Here is an 18,050-nt window from a genome sequence, read left to right as displayed (position 1 = left end):
CTTTGTTTAGTCGCTGTAATCAAACTCCTGTCCATCTGCCAGTAAAGTTTGGTTCATTTGGGGAGGTGTGAACGTGTAATCGGACCAAAGAAGTGAACTTTCTGGTCCGCCTACAAACCTCATTGAAACGAACTTGCTGTGGTTTGAATGTGAACCTCCGGTGTGACCGGAGTCTGCACTTAAAGCAAGACATGGGCTACAGTGCCATGCATTCTGGGTAAATACAACCAAAACAAACATGCTAGCCTAGCGCTAGCAGGAGAAATGGCCCATGGCCTTTAGCAAAAGACAAAAGAGAAATCCCCCAACAGCTAAAATCTGACGCTACTTTATTTTTGTTTACATTTGGTGAAGAAGGAAGTTGCGCTCGATGTTTCCTTCTGAGATTTTTGTGTCGTTTCCTTCAGTAGTTCTCGGTGCAACGTCGTTTAAAATCGTTTAAAATAATACAACATGTACAAAACGTTACATAAAGAGCACTGAAATATAAAAGACATAAAAACATTAGGCATGGATACAGTTCTGTTTCTGATATAACCAGAGTTGTGTTTGTTTTTTGAACAAACTAAAACGGTAAATTTAAATTTAAATTGGCAGAGGGTGAGTCACTAACTGCAGATCCTCTCACAGATGGAGGAGCACTTTGAGCAGAAATGGATCCACAAAATGGAAACTTATCATTTCCATTTAAAGCTGCTCTGGTAGATCTACTGCAATCTCTGTGTACAATCACTTAAATATTATTGTCATGTCAAAAAGGAACTTAAAGCCAAATCTATGTTTTTAATCCAAGCCTTTGTTTTTCTTTGTTTGATACAGATTCTCTGCATATTTACATGTCATCATTAATGTGGGAAGTGCCTATTAACCTGGAATGCAATTTGACACAAACGATAGAAGTTATCATACAATAGGAAAGTTCTCATGATTTATTTTCCCTCTCCTGTTGAAACAGTCACTGAAATGAACTATGCTTTCTAAACTTTAGGAAAGCATTGTTGAGATTTCATTAAGGTTAAACTTGATCGTTTTTCTTGTAGCTTAGAAAACAAGTTTCCAAGAATATTAAAAGGAAACAAACAGTAACAAAGCTAAAGTTGTGTGTTTTGCTATTATATTATCTATTTTATTCCTTTGTCATTATAAACAGGTGGAAAAAAGTAAAAAGAAACTGAGATCTATGGTGTTTGGCAGCCTGGCAGGAAGTTACTCAACATCACTGTGACTCAGGATTTCGCAGGAAACGCAAACAGAATCAAACTGGGATCAAACTGGAATCAAATGTCTCGGTTAACTGAGGTTAACTTTGATTTTGGTGATAAAAAAGGACGAGAAACAGCAGAGCACCTACAGTACGTCTTCTATAAACCATGACAGTGTAGTGTGGAGTGACAGGAAGAAATGTCTAGAATAATAAAGGCGTATTGTTGCGCTAAATACCTTCAGATGTCATCATGTGAAAAGTTACTGTCTAAAATCTTTCTTTCTTTGCATTTCACATCATTTAATTTTAACAAACACTCCTGAAATATGAAAGAAAAATGATATCTTTTGTTGAAAAAAGAAATTGAAAGTTTTTTATCAGCCTAGTCCTTAATCCATTTATTTATTGAGCCTTTCATGTTTTCATTCATATGTCACTCAGTTATTTATTTAATAAAGTTTTCCACTCAAAACAGAAAATTGGAAAGGTTTTCCCATCCTGTTCTTCATCTGCATCAGTCTAAGTGAAATACGTTCTGGTTTCTGTTTGTTTTCTCAAACCAGTTCTGCAGCTGCCTCATTGTTCTCCAGCTTCTGTTCATTCCTTCGTCCTGCAACACCCCTTTGCCCTGGCAGGTGTATTTAAGATGCTGCAGGTTAGACGGGAGCGTCATTGCTAGTGACAGAGTTGAGCTGAGAGCATCAAGATGGCCTCCGCGGTGTTGCTTCTGCTGCAGCTGCTGCTGCTCACCTCCCTGGTGTCGGCGTCTCATCACTGGGGAGGAACCACCAGCTTCACCTACAAAGGAAGGAACCCTGATGGGTCAGTTAAGGTAAAAACCCCTGAATAACATTTTATATTTAGATTTAACAGGATAATATTTATCTTAGAAATGTTTTGTTTTGACTGTTGCACCATATTAATACGTTAAACTGTGAGGAAGGTTGTGTATATAGTCATGTTCAATAAAGGCTTCAATGAGGCTTGTTTGTTGGATTAATTATATTTTTAAAACTATATTCTTTAAGCATGTATTAAACATACATTTCATGAAACCCACATTTCTGTATTATGTACTTTTTTAATTAACAGAAATAAAAACTTGAAATCATTAGTATGTGTGGGATTAATCTGTGGTTCACATATTGATGGATTTACTGAAATAATCAAATTTTAATAATTTAATAAATTATTAGATCTTCTTTATTATGTCTTTATTCTGTATTGCATTATTACATCTTCTTTCTTTAAGACTTTTGAGACGATTGTCCTCAATTCAGAAAATTATAAAAATGTAATATACTTACCAACTGGCTGATTGATGAAAACATTTTAAAACCATTTTTTCTTGCTTTACAGCTACTTCAATTTCAAATTTAAAAAAAATCTTAAATATGTTTTACTATTAATTACCTAAAACAAAAAGTTTAATCATTTAAAAAAAAATTTAAATCAGTCATTTACATGAAGGACTGAACCATCTTGTGCTGTAAAGTTTCATATTTTCTTATAATATTTCACCCACAGATGTCCCTCCGAACCAGAGATACTTATGATGCCTGTTATTATAACCACTACTGGTATTGTTACGGTAGCAACTGCGGCCATGCAAACACTCAAGTCAGAACTCAAATTGACACAAGCACCAATACTCCATCCTACGAAAGCCAATGGTGTGAGTCAGAAACAGTTGAGACATGGACCATCCCCAGTGACAAACCTTTCAATCTCAGGTGAGCATTTTTACAAATGTAAAAAAAAAATTCATATTTGAAAGAATGGAATCACTTTGAATATCATCATCCATGTTATGAAAAGCTGTTGTGTTTTTGGTGGCAAAATATGCATGAAGCTTTATCTTGTCCTGTCCCTTTAAAATATCAGGGCAGCTAGCTGCTGCTGGATCAATACACGTAACTGGGTTAGTAACTGGAACTTGGATTCTCAAGTGGATTTTGGAACGAGGTCGGACACAAGAAAACCAAATAAATTACCTGATATTGCCATTGTCCCCTTCTTAAGGTAACTATCCTTTGGTTTCTATAGCTGATTTGCATTAAACACAATCAAATGTAAAGAATAAACCAAAATATTTGTATTGTTTTCAATGTGATTTCCATCAAGTCAATGTCAGAGACCTCAGAGAATGTTGAAAATACTTTTTTTTCTTGGTTTGCTGATTTTACAATTTGTGTTTGCATCTAATGAAGAGTTCCTCAGAACTGCCCAAGAACGTACAGGCTGGCTGCCTTTGACCCTGATGGCGACCGAGTCCGCTGCAGGTATGGGAATAGGCAAGGATACGAGTGTGACAACTGCCATCTCCCTTCAGGCTTCCAGCTTGACCAGGTCAGTCACATATTTTAAGTTACATTATTAGCTCATATAAAACTGTGATAATTAACTATTTAATTAGTATGTGTTTATTGTTCCAGGATTCTTGCACTTTACACTACCAGTACACCAATTCCGACTACAGAATCTTTGGATTTGAGATGGTGGTAGAAGATTACGCACGCGGCACTATCGACTTGTTCTACTCTGATGGATCCAGTGTTCGCAAGTATCCACTGCCTTCAAGGGCGAAGAGACAAGCCTACACCACCACACCACCAACCACCACAAACAACCCCTGGTCGTGGTGGCAGCCTACCACTACACCAACTACAACAAGTAACCCCTGGTGGTGGTGGTGGCAGACTACCACTACCATTGCACCCACAACTACAACTGCAGCTCCAACAACAACCCCCTGGTGGTGGTGGCAGACTACCACTACCACTGCACCCACAACTACAACTACAACTGCAGCTCCAACAACAACCCCCTGGTGGTGGTGGCAGACTACCACAACACCAACTACAACAAGTAACCCCTGGTGGTGGTGGTGGCAGACTACCACTACCACTGCACCCACAACTACAACTACAACTGCAGCTCCAACAACAACCCCCTGGTGGTGGTGGCAGCCTACCACTACACCAACTACAACAAGTAACCCCTGGTGGTGGTGGTGGCAGACTACCACTACCACTGCACCCACAACTACAACTGCAGCTCCAACAACAACCCCCTGGTGGTGGTGGTGGCAGACTACCACTACCACTGCACCCACAACTACAACTGCAGCTCCAACAACACCCCCATGGTGGTGGTGGTGGACTACCACTACCACTGCACCCACAACTACAACTGCAGCTCCAACAACAACCCCATGGTGGTGGTGGTGGCAGACTACCACTACCACTGCACCCACAACTACAACTGCAGCTCCAACAACACCCCCATGGTGGTGGTGGTGGACTACCACTACCACTGCACCCACAACTACAACTACAGCTCCAACAACAACCCCATGGTGGTGGTGGCGGCAGACCACCACTGTTCCCACAACAACGACACAAAGTGTGAGCAGTACTCCCCTTAGTAAGCAACCTCTGCAGTTCTCTTTTCTAGGTAAGAACACATTTACTGGTTGCAATAAATAACTGGCCATAAAGTGCTTTTTCTGTCGTTTTTCAAACCAGACCCACTGGGAGTGTTGCAGGAAAGGCTGAATAAAAGCTGAATACCATTTCATAGCATAACCCTTAACTCTTATTTCTAAGGGACAAGCTTAAGAAATGAGAAATGGGACTAACCCTAAGAAACGGGATTCAAACACTGTCTCAAAGCACACTGTTCCAGTTAAAGTCCCAGAAGAGTTTACTTGTGTCATGTAAGAAAGAAATTAGGATCTAGGAGGAAACGGTTTTCATTCCTCTGGCAAATATTTGGATCAATCTTAATTTTTTGCCTAATTTTTTTGAGTGAAAATATTAGTCAACTTTTCGATCAGTACTGCTAATGACCCACCTGCCCGGTTCAGGTGTGGGAACCACTTTGACACAAAACCTTTGAATGGAGGCAAAGAGACCTTTTGATCTCAAAGACTGTGAGCTCATCGCCAACAGTAAATCGGCAAATTTCCTTTTCAAAAGTGGTTAAGACAAACAGGCCTCAGTGAGATGCAGTATTCTTCAGGGAACAGAAAGTCATAGATTGTGGAATGTGGTGATTTGTTTATCATTTCCCAATGTTGTATGTTTTCCTTAATAAATGTACACAAAGTAAAGGTTGGTTCCCCATTTTCTCCATGTGTGATAAGAAGTGTGAATGTAGCCAGATTACCAGACCCTTTGATTGATATATACAAAAATCTTTCATTCAGAAGTAAATTATAATGCAAAATGCTCAAGTATCAAGATAAGTGAGGAAAGCAAGGTTATATTTATGGATATTTAAAGTTTCTTTATTTTTATTCCCCAGTGGATCCACCCATTCCCTCATGTCAGGAGGGTCTCTACCTGCCTAAATTTCAGTCTCCGACACCTTCACATGGAACACGGATCAAGGCTGAGGTCAACAAAGAGATGGAGATCAGAGTCAAAGCAACTGCAGCATATTCATCGTAAGTTACCAGAGTTTACTAAAGGCTGATGCCAATGACAAATCAACACTGATGATATGATAACCTCTGCTTTTTTTGTCACTCAGAATCCAAAACATCATCTTCAGTGGGCCAACAAACGTCACCAAGCACAGGGACACCAATAACGACTTTATCATCAGGTGGACACCAACTGAAGATGACCTGGGAGAACAATACCCAATCTGCTTTGTGGTGGAATCAGTGAGCGGGTGAGACCAGGATTAGTTCATCTTTTGTCTCTTTTATTTTGCACCTCAGTCATGAACAGCTTTGCAATCTCTTCATAACAGACGCAAGGCTGAGAAACAATCTTTTTCCTCATTTAATGTCCATTTTAGAGACTTTAGGGTGTGTTTCCCATTGTTAAGTTGATGAGAATAGTAGTAGCACAGTAGTTAAACACAGTAGTTATTTCATATATGACAGAAGTGCTTTTAGTCAAAAGGAAAATGAAACAGCTTCTTGTAATACATTTTCAGGAACTCTGCCTATCAGTCTGAGATGAGGTGTGTTCTGGTGGAAGTCCAAAAGCATCAAAGTAAGTGTGAGCTTACTTTGGGAAATACCTTCAGTAGACTGAAAAACAGTTCCATCGATCAGTGGAGATAATTTTACAGAGATTATTCATGTTAGTTGAAATTTCAGGCCATTCTTTGTTGCCTACTAATCATTTAAAACATCTGTCCTCGTTCCAGTTGAAGCCACAGTGACCTGCACCGAATCCGCAATGAAGGTTGAGGTTGACAAAGCTTCCTTCTTTGGACTCCAGGAGAATCATCTTCGCCTCAGTGACTCCAGCAACACCGTCTGCAGCCTCCGCAGGCACTCCAACCACACTCACATCGTCGCCATCATTCCCCTCAACCAATGTGGGACTCAGATCGAGGTGAGAGCGGTTTGACACATCAACTCATCTCCTCCCAGTCAGTTAGCTGTTTTAACACAGACCACTCCCTCTCCAGGAAGACGATGACTACCTCATTTTCAAGAATGAGATCACTACAGGGAGTGATGACCAAAATGCTCTGATCACCAGGAAGCACCTGGTGGAGGCCCGGTTCTACTGCCAGTACCCCAAACGGGGGAATGTGACGCTGAGCTTCAACGTGCACAGAAAGAACGTCACGGTGTGGGAGAAAGGCTTCGGCACGTTCACATACCAGCTTGAGTTCTACCAGGACAATCAGTTCGGCGCCATGTTCAGCCCAAACTCATACCCACTGGAGTACGACGTTGGAGACAGGATCTACATGCAGCTGGACGCCAGCTCCTCTGTCAACAACACCGAGATGTTTGTGGAGTCCTGCAGAGCTGCACCGTATGACAACCCCAACTACCATCCAACCTACTCCATCATTGAGAACGGGTGAGGCGTGGCTTGCATGATGTTAATGCTGTGTCACCATTAACATTATCTGCACATGATTACACACTGATTTTGGCTAAGACATGCAGATAAAATAACAAAAATCCAATTCAAATGTCAAAATATTCATATTTAAAACTGCCAAAACAAGCAGCTTAGTTAAAAGAGAATTTTATTTAAAGCTAAATTTTCTTGTCCTTTTATGAAAAACAGTTTATTTGATCAACTTCTGAAGACGTTTGATGATGATGAGGTTGACGGTTCCATCTATGTGCTTTAAATCAGTTAACATGAGCCTTTGGTTTCCATCAGGTGCAATGTTGACCCGACTGTGCAGATCCACTCCACCCCCAACGACAGTAAGTTCAGGTTCAGCATTGAGGCCTTCAAGTTCATCGGACTGCATGATCAGGTGAGCAATAAACTTTGCTGGAAAAGATTTTTAATTGAATTGGAGTTTTTCCACCAACTGAATATAGTTTGCACCTGTTTTTTGTAGACATTTTGAACAAAAGTAGCAATTTTTATATAAAATAATGAATTATTAAAATATTCTGCATGAAAACAAACACCAGAGGGAGTGGTTTCTGTTCATTTCTGTTCTGTGGTTTGTTGAGTTCAGGTGTACATCAGCTGCACAGTCATGATGTGTGAAGCAGGAAACCCCAACACCAGGTGCTCAAGGGGATGCAACAACTCCACCATACACAACTTCCGCAGAAAGAGAGAGGCTGTAATCGAGAGCGGAAAGCACTTTGTTTCCCAGGGTCCTTTGCGTCTGAAGCGTGAAGCGGACCCCAGAGGGGCCTCAGGTAAGGAGATGGAATGATGAGGTTTATGAGCAGCAGATAAAATGTGAACAGGACTCCATCAGCAGCGTGTTCCTCTTGTCTGCAGCTGTCAACCTGAACCTGAACCTGATGTTTGTGGCTGGATGTCTCCTTGCTGCTGTTGGGATGGTCTGTGGCTTGATCATCTACAAAACCAAAACCTCCAGGGTCAAATACCAACCTCTGCCTGTACATGAAAACTGAAACTGGAACATTTGGTGTAATGTGAGATCTTGGGTGTTTTTGAAGTAATGTAATTTTCTAAACTAATGTAGATGCAAACAGCTGAATAAATTACCAGTTATGTTTTTTGATGCTGAAGAGAAAGATCTAGCTGGAAATATAAAGTTCTTCTTAAGCAAAACTGGAAGAAAGTTCTTCACTTGGTTGCTGACTTACTGAAAATATACCGTTTCCTCCTGCTGTCTAATGCACTATATGATGAAGGTAGCACAGATTAAATGTTTGTCTGTTATAATTAGTCAGTTTTGAACTCAGTTGCCTCAGTCATGTTACTTTTTTAAAAATTATTTCTATCTTTTTATGTTCTTTCCTTTGTTTAAAGGTGGATTTGGTATTTCTAAATGGCTCAATAAAAAGACTCTTAAAAGACACAAAAGTTTTTCAGTGAAAGTTGTGAAACCATCATTTCTCTGTTCTGTATAAATAATACTATCTGTAACTTTAGCTCTACCAGTTTTGTCATCACATCCTGCAGTTTCATTTCATGAATGAAGATTTGGGCTTATTGAACAATTCTAAGGAATCCTCACCAGGTCACTGTTGAAATTTGAGCTTGGTGGATTCACATTTTCTAATGATGGAAAACGTGAAATTTGTGATCAGTTCTTCTGTCTCTTCACTTCTGATTATTTCATCCCATGAGCCACACATGGGATCCCGCCAACGACGCAAAATTATGGTGGCAAACAACTATTAAATAACCAGACTCAAGTGAAAATGTTGAATGAGACAATAATGAACATGGAGCACATAAATTGCAGCATGCATGAGTACTGAGTTCTCTGCAATGGATGGGCCTTTTCTCAGACACTGGTTGCTTTTTTCTCTCTTGCAGCTTCACGATCAGAGCTTCCCAAGTTTACACTCCTGTGCAAAGCTCCAAAACATCTACAGTAGTTAAAATTGAGACTGAAAACCTTTGAAGCAATGAATTCTGATAACCCATCTTTAGCGTGTTAAAATCCAGCATGTCTTCTTTTAATTATTTTTAGAACAACACACGCCTTAAAAGCATCTAAGCAAAATATGAGGTTTTTGTACAATAAAAGAATCATCCGGGTAATAATGGCATCACAAACCAAAGTCCTGTCTCTGGAAACTCTTTATTAAAAGGTCTTCTTTAACATCTTTCAGTTTCTTCCTTCCAATGTTTTAACCATGCATTGTGGCTCTTCAGAGCCTGCAAATGTTTCTGAAAAACCTGCTCTGCCAGCTCAGTGACCTTCATCGATAACCTCTGGATCTATTGGCAGCGCTTTCACCTTTTTGGAAGAGGCGGACGCAATCTTAATAAACATGGGACAAAGCTACTCAATGCAAACCTTTTTCATTTTATCAACAAGGACAGCAACGTGATCATCGCTTCAGAAGAACAGGCTCAAGGATTTCTGACTAGGATGAAACCCTCTGCTTATCAGGAGCAAACCGTTCCAAAACAAGCTGATACATTGAGTGCAGACAGAGCGACTGGTTCCCTTCCTCCTTCCCCCCTCCCTCTCTGCTCACCCACTCATTCACAGGATTCACAAAATACTTATGACAAAATGTCTTCTGGACCGGAGTTTCTTAAATTTACAGATGGAATGAATCAACAGGTTTGCTTCGGCACGTTTCTCCTTAGCGCTCACGTAGCAGACCTCACTTCATTTAAGCCACCTGACTCTAACTTCCCGTCAGTGTTGGCTATGAGAGTTGTCAGACCACAGTATCTCAGCAGAGGTCTGGGAATCTTCAGCCTGGCTTTGATCAGCAGTATTGCAACCCTTCAGATAACCTTGAATCTAGGGGAGAGTCCATCCTTATATGTAGGTGGTACCTCCTGGCATCTCTGAACCCTCCCTAAAGTCCAGCAGTGTGAAGCACAATGAGCTCAAAATTAGACCTTACTCTGCAGCTACAATAGGAAAAATGAATCATTTCATCGGGTTACATATAGTGTTAAAGAGAAGCTACTTTCTAATATACATCTACCAAGAGACCTTGGAAGTATTTAGACCTTTAAGGGCTCTGTAAGGTCAAGCCAAACTGCTGAAATCAATTCTCATTGTTGCAGCTGCATGACAAAATTGCGTCATTTCGTTCTCAGCCTCATGCCGTCTGCCCCTTCTTGTCTCAACCCATCTGACTTCTCTGCCCCTCTCTCCCTGCAAACCTGTTGTGTAATTGATTTGAATTTCATGAGTTTGTTTATTTATGTGGAAAGCAGTCCTTCTCAACTTCCATGAACCGTTGTTCTAACTAAAGTATTGCTGGGTTCTGGTCCATAAACACCATATTGCCAAAGGTATTTGCTCACCCATCCAAATTATCCGAAACAGATGTTCCAATCACTTCCATGGATACAGATGTTTAAAATTAATCATAAGGCATGCAGACTGTTTTTACAAACATCAGTGAAAGAATGGGTCGCTCTCAGTGAATCCCAGCATGGAACTGTGATAGGATGCCACCTGTGCATCAAATCCAGTTATGAAATGTCCTCGTCCATTGTCAACTGTCAGCTGTATTATAAGGAAATGGAAGTGCTTGGCAACGACAGCAACTCAGCCATGAGGCGGTGGGCCACCCACCACCTCATGGCTGCAGACCAGGGTCAACTGATGATGAAGCGCATGGTTCGAAGAGGTCACCAACTTTCTGCAGTCAATCACTACAGACCTAGAAAACTTCAGATTAGCTCCAGAACAATGTGCAGATTAGTGCAGAGAGCTTCATAGAATAGGTTTCCATGGTGATCAGCTGCATCCAAACCATGCATCACCAAGTGTGATACAAAGTGCTGGATGCAGTGGTGTAAAGCACAGCGCCACAGGACTCTAGAGCAGTAGAATGACAACATGAGCTCCTCCATCTGGCAATCTGATGAATGAGTCTGGGTTTAGTGGTTGTCAGGACAACGATACTTGTCTGACTGCAATGTGCCAAATGTAAAGTTTGGTGGAGGGAGGATCATGGTATGGAGATGTTTTTTAGGAGCTGGGCTTGAACCCTCAGTTCCAGTGAACTCTGAATGCTTCAGCATACCAAGATATTTGGGGCAATCCCAGGATCTCAGCTTTGTGGGAACAGTTAGGAACTGGCCCCTTCCTCTTCCAACATGACTGCACCAGAGTACAAAGCAAGGTCCATAAAAACATGGAGGGTAGAGTCTGATGTGGATAAACGCAGGCACAGAGTCCTGACCTCAACCCGATAGAACACCTTTGGGATGAATTAGAGCAGAGGGTGAGAGCCAGGCCTTCTCGTCCAACATCAGTACGTGACCTCACAAATAAGTTTCTGGAAGAATGGTCAAAAATCCCCATAAACACTTTAAAACCTTGTGGACATCCTTCCCAGAAGAGTTGAAGCTGTTCTAGCTGCAAAGAGTGGACCATCGTCATATTGAACCCGATGGATTAGGACTAGGAAAGCATTAAGCTCATATGGTAAATGGCAGGAGTTGGGGTAGAAAGCATTTCTACCCCAACTCCTTTCTACCCCAGGAGTTGGGGTAGAAAGGCTCTGCAGCTCTTAGTGGAGTTAACTGTTTAAATAGCTGCAGCTAATGAAATGTAAGATATCAGACACCATGTCATTGGCAAAACTAAGTACTTTGAATTTTCTTTTTCTTCAAAAACTTGTAAACCCATTCACTACTCCATCACCAACTATTAGGGTTTGTAGCTTATTGTTTTTCTTCTTCTGGACCTCGATATGTTCAGAAGGAGCTATTACCGCTCAATCCTGCCTCATGCCTCTGACTTGTTTTTGAAGTTAAGCTTTCTTCCCGTGACTCAGATTAGAAGTGCAGCAAGGCTGATTTTATTGGAATTCCTCCATTTTCAGTTTAATTGTTTTCACAACAGAAGGTTATTTCTTTGTCCTTGTTTCTACGTTCACCAGGTTGTTTTCTTGTAGTGCCGTTTTCTTTCCCAGATCTAAAGGATTCATTTTTCAGCTTTGTGCCACGGCAGTTCCAGCCAGGACTGTTTGCCATGGTTCTGGTTAGCTTTCTGTTAGTCCTTTTACAGTTTCAGTCACTGGTAATGTTGTCTTATTTCCATAACCAGCAGTTACCTCTCCATACACTTCAAGCCAATAAATCTTAATTTTCATCACAATTTCTAGAGAAGTTTGTTGTAGGATAGTCTTGTACCAGTTTAGCTTGTAAATCATAAAATAAAAATAAGCAAAGTCTTAAAATTCTGAATGATCAACCTGTGATGACAGAATATAAAAACCACCAAGGTATGCAGATAAAATAATTACCAAAAGGCAAAAACTAAGATGAGGCTGAGAAAACAGTTGCATTTTGTTAAACTTTGACATTTTCCTTTAGACCATCATTCAGGTAAATAGATGAAGTATTATTTTGTTAACTTTTGTTTCTTTTCAGTCAGAAGAATTGCTTCAGTTCAGACTCAGCTGTTCTTTGTTTTTCACTGTGCAGTAAGTCCCAGGGGTTATTGTTACCTTCTGTGTACAGTGAGAAGAAATGTACTCTTCTTGTGTTTCCAAGAATAAAAGAACCAAAGACAAAGAGTGAAGCAGAGCCTTTGAAAAATCCTATTCCTTTGTGCCTTTCTTTTCATCATAAATGAATAGTAAGTTCACATAAAATCTGTAGAAAGAGAGAATATTATTTGCCAGGTTTATCACTATGGTTTAACATTTTACCATAGAAACAAGTTTTACAATATGCTCTACATAACATTCTATAATGTGCATCAGGACTCTGATTTTTCAGAGTTCTGGTTATTGGTTTTCCAGTCTTTGTGGAGGTCTTTACAAATTTTCTTGTGGCTGCAGTATAATATCGTCTTTACAAAAGGTTAACCAGCTGAGACGACACAGAGGCACCTGAAGGACAGGCTTATTACACAGCACTGTTTGTTGGGTTTACACTCATGAACAAGCAATTCGATCTAGAAATTTCTTGAATTCCTCTAGAGCTACAATCTCAAACTGCACACAGCGCAGTGACAAGTTTTCCTTGGCTTTTGAGAAAGCTGGTGATCCCTGCACAGGATTTTACTCAACCTACCAGTTCATGGCTCAGTTGCTATCATGCCCACTTTCTTCCAAACTTATCTGACTGGTGTCACTCCATAAAGCCACCAGTCTGGAGTTTACTGGGCTACATATTTTGTTTTTTAACAAATATCTATGGAAACAGCCTGCATGCTGAGGTGCTGGATGTTTTACACCTGTTGGCATGAAGGTAACTGGACACCTGGATTCAAGGACCTGGAAGGTTGACCCAATATTTCCTTGGTGTTGTGTTTGATGCTGATAATTTAAGCACATAAAAAACTAAACACATCTATCTTCTTTCTCCACTGCGTAATCATTCGGGCATTTCCTCTTCTGTTACTGGCAAAGCTGCTGGACCGCAAAACAGGATTGATTTGTTCAGATTTCGATAACTAATCTGATGCTCTAAAAGTGGGAAAAGTTCAGCTTCCTTGTGTGTGGAGGTGGATGGGTGGCCCAACTCACTGTTGCATGTAATTACAGTAAAAAGTGTTGTAATCCCAATTGTTCCATAAAACCAGTTCTGCAATCGCCTCATTGCTCCAGGTGAAGTACACCGTCCTTCAGCTGGAGCTCCTCCCTGCTCACACAGGTGTATTTAAGATGCTGCAGGTAAATGTGAGCATCTTCAAGTTGTACTGGGAGCGTGATGATGGCCTCCACAGTGCTGCTCCTCCTTCAGCTGCTCCTGCTGACCTCCATCATCTCAGCGTTGCAACACTGGGGCGGAACCATGAACATCGCCTACAAAGGCAGAAACCCAGACGGATCGTTTAAGGTTGAGAACAATCATTTTAAATCAGCAGCAGGCTATTTATCTAAAATACGTTATCTTTTTGTCTGTTATGGCAGAAGTAGGAGAAATTATGAACACATTCTTCTTATGTAGCTCACACAGATCTTATGTTTTTTCCTCCAAATTACCATAAAAAAATTTACATTTACTTTTTTTTTTACCTTGAGCTTCTTGCAAAGATACTTTATATGTAAATTGTGTAAGAGAAGGTAAAAGTTCAAGATATCATATAAAGTGAACCCTGGTTTACTTTGTGAACCTTGTCTAAGACAACTCAGCTTTTTTATTTTAAAAATGTTAAAAGATGTTTTCTGCAAGAAAAAATGTGAGATTTTTTTATACCTTAGATTTCAGAGGCTAGAAATTTCTCAGAAATTTTATGTAATGACAAAACATTTACATTTTTAATTCACTTGCTAAAATATTTATCCATTAAGTATTTAATAAAATAAAAACTGGTCGATAGACTGATTAGTGACTAATTGATGTACTGATCATTTGTCTGGGTGATCTCCTGACTGAATAAGTAATCAATTAACAAATTACTTGATAAATTGGTTGAATGGTTGCTGGAATCAATAACTAATTGATCCTTAGATTCATTGATTACCTAGTCAACTGTCTGAATGATTAATTAGTTTGTCATTCTTTGTATGATTGATTGATAAGTGAACAAATAAGAACAATCCAAACCACCTGTTATAAGAATTTAAGCAGAAATGTCTTCCATGTCTAATCTACTGAATACAGAGCATTTTGCAGGAATTTTGACTTTTGTTCATTTTGCTTCTGATTTAATGCTCGACATTTTCAATCCTTTTATCTTCTAAATATGCACATATAAGCTGATGTGCATATTTAGAAATGGATCAGTTAGTTTCATAAGTTATGCTACATTTCTAGCTTCATTTTTGTTTGGTTTATGGATAATAAAAAAACAAATTCTTTGCATGAAAAATGTTGATTTATCTTTTGCTTATTTATGTTGTTTCTCACCAGCTGTCAGTCCGGACCAGAGGTACTTATGATACCTGTGATTACTCCCACTACTGGCACTGTTACAGCGGAAACTGTTCCTACGCCACCAGCAGACAATTATCTCAAATCGACAGCAGCGCAGATGAACCGTCCTATGAAAACCAGTGGTGTGAAGCAGAAAACGTTGAGAGTTGGATTCTCCCTTCTGACAAACCGGTGAAGTTCAGGTGAATGTTTTCTTCTTATCAAAACAAAGACCAGTTGATATAATTTATCAGTGTTTGGTGCCAAGCTTTAAATGAATGTATCTGTCCTCTCTTTCCTAAAAACCAGGGCAGCCAGCTGCTGCTGGACCTCAACGCGTAACTCTGTCAGTAACTGGAGGCTTAACACACTGGTGGATTTGGGAGCGAGGTCGGACACTAGAAAACCAAATAAATCCCCAAACATTGCCATCCTCCCCGTCATCAGGTAGTATCCTACCATTCCACTGTTTAATTTACTTTTCCAAATCTATACTTTTGAATAAATCACTGTGTGATGTCACTGTGTGATGTATTGTCTAAGTTAGACCAAAAGACAAAGAGAAAGTACATTTAGGCTAAATACTCTGAAAAGTAAACAATAGTGCACTTTGAAGAGGTGCCTGAATCAAATATTGCATAAAAAAGATTTAGAGTAGAGAAGCATGAAAGAAGCACAGAAGGTGGTTAAAGGTTTTTTGTTTTAGTTCTCTTTTTACACGGGTAATTTAGTTTTTTAACTTACTTTTATTTACAGACGTATGATTTTATGTTTCTACTAATGTTCCTCATACTTACACATTTTGTTGTATTGTTTAACCTTAATAAAGAGATTGTTTGCAGAACATTATTTACAATCTTTTTTGTATCTAATGAAGAGTTCCTCAGAACTGCCCCAGAACATACAACCTGCCCTCGTTTGATGCTGATGGAGACCAAGTCCGGTGCCGCTACGGGAACGTCCCAAACATAGAATGTGACAACTGCAATTCAATCTCAGGTTTTCAACTTGATCAGGTGAGCTGGGAGGCTCATTTACACTTTCAGTAGTTCAGATAACAGGTGACTGCCTTCTGATAATCTGTATGTGTTAACTTTGTCAGGATTCTTGTCGGTTGAGCTACCAATTCACCAATGCTGACCACAGAGCTTTTGGGTTTGAGATGGTGGTAGAAGACTTTCCACGACGCTCTATCGATCTGTTCTACTCAGATGGGTCGAAAGCTCGCAAGTTCCCACTGATTACAAGGATGAAGAGGAACGTGGTGCTTGTGGGGGACCCATTAAAAATAGGTGCACCAGAAACCAAACAGTTTACTGCTAACCCAGAACCCTCTACCTCCTGGAGGCAGCGGTCAACTCCTGCAGCAACTGGAATTTCAGTCACAGTGGAAACTACTGACCCCTTTTGGTCGTGGCAGACAACCACTTCAACTGCACCAACAATTTCAAAAACATCTTCAACTGCACCAACAGTTAGTACTTCAAATCCAGCAATTTCAAAAACATCTTCAACTGCACCAACGACTAAAACTTCAGCAGCTCCTGCTGCAACCATTACCCCATGGCGTGAGTGGTGGACGACAACTATGTCGTCTAGACTGCAAAGTACAAACCACCCAAAGGCAAATATTTCCCCCATCAGTGAATTACCGCTGCAGTTCGCTTTTCTTGGTAAGAAAGGTTTAATTGTTTCTAATAAGGTTCTGACTCTATTTATGATGTTGCAGGTAATTTAAAAATGTTAATATATTGAAGATGTATTCTGCACCATTTGTCTAAACCAACACCTAATGATCAAGATGTTGCAGAAATGTAAGTGAGCAAATTTGGAAGATAAAAGTGAGATTGTAAAGTATTCTAGGTAAAGAGTCTCCATAATGTGATTGTTGTGCATCCATGTAAATATTTGGAAAATATTTGTTGCGCACCATATTTTAAGGATATCTTTAATAATCCTGTGCACAGTACAGTCTGCATAGACTTCATTTTTTTCTCCATGCATACGTGGCACAGTCTTACTACTCCAGCTTCCTCCCACAATCCAAACTGGTTGAATGTCTAGTTGGTCACTCAAATTAGATACAAATAAATACATTTAAAATTAGAGCCATACTGTGAAGTGTGTAACCTTCACCACTGTTGGGCCTTTTAACAGAGTAGGATGTTAAAGTTGACATTGTCTCCACCTTCTGACCCAAAATGTGGACGTCATTGGAACTTTGTTCAAAAATAGGAAGTTGTAGAAATACTGCATCAGTGATGTGTGGTGAGGTTAATGAGACACGGACTTGTATTCCAATTTTGACCTTAATTGAAACTTTGTAACCATAATTTGCAAAACGAACCGTGTTCTGCCTGTGTAAGATCATTACAGGACAACACTTCTGTGTTTTTCACATTTAAGTTTAGTTCCTGTCTTCTTCCATTCCTCAGTGGATCCTCCTGTTCCTTCATGCCAGGACGGACTCTACCTGCCTCGCTTTGTGGCTCCAACACCTTCAGATGGAGAACGAATCGTAGGAGAGGTCGAAAAAGAGCTGGAGCTCAGAGTCATGGCACAGGCCACACATTCAGCGTAAGTTAGAACCAGTTCACTGACGACTGGTCCGTAATAACCGGTGTTGGACAAGTTAATTTTAAAAAGTCATTTGAAAAAAGTAACTAAGTGACTGAGTAACACCAGACTACCTGGGACTATCAGCTAAACTCGTCAGAATCTCAAGAATGACTGAATTCAACCCAACTGGACAGCAAACACATAAACATCAACAACTTAATTAATACAGAGACAAAATACAAAAAGTTCAACTTCACAATGAAATTATTCAGCCAATAAACTCCGTTCCCAAACTACCAACACTAACATTTTAACACATGGCTACATCACCACAGCAAAAACTGACAAAGAAAGTTAACAATCACACAGCATGCAGTCAGCAACTCTTCAGAGAGTCAGAGGGTGTAGCTATTCAGAATTCAGTAAAGCAACATATGGATGCTAAATCTTTCTATTTTTAAACTAACTTGTTTCTGCACAGACACATAATGACAGTTTTGTCCTACAGTGAGATGATGGGTCTCTGACAGGGCGTCTGCAGGGTTCAGCAGACGTTTTCAGAC

The 18,050-nt window shown here is 40.0% G+C and overlaps 1 protein-coding gene across 1 annotated transcript; it reads left to right on the top strand.

Annotated features, from left to right (window-relative positions):
* Window positions 1-1,866: 1,866 nt before the first annotated feature.
* Window positions 1,867-8,493, top strand: LOC114142593 (uncharacterized). Its single transcript, XM_028013950.1, has 15 exons — window positions 1,867-2,036; window positions 2,732-2,937; window positions 3,089-3,226; window positions 3,415-3,553; window positions 3,640-3,860; window positions 3,918-4,198; window positions 4,556-4,660; window positions 5,513-5,654; window positions 5,741-5,884; window positions 6,155-6,213; window positions 6,371-6,561; window positions 6,638-7,041; window positions 7,354-7,453; window positions 7,664-7,853; window positions 7,939-8,493. Exons 1-15 carry the CDS (start codon window positions 1,911-1,913, stop codon window positions 8,073-8,075), a joined length of 2,583 nt encoding a protein of 860 aa, XP_027869751.1. The 5' UTR covers window positions 1,867-1,910; the 3' UTR covers window positions 8,076-8,493.
* The last annotated feature ends 9,557 nt before the right edge of the window (window positions 8,494-18,050 follow it).

This window comes from Xiphophorus couchianus, chromosome 4 (assembly GCF_001444195.1).
Source record: "Xiphophorus couchianus chromosome 4, X_couchianus-1.0, whole genome shotgun sequence".
Taxonomy (NCBI): Eukaryota; Metazoa; Chordata; class Actinopteri; order Cyprinodontiformes; family Poeciliidae; genus Xiphophorus; species Xiphophorus couchianus.
Note: the sequence above shows the minus strand (reverse complement) of the source record. Positions and strands in the feature narration are given on the sequence as shown.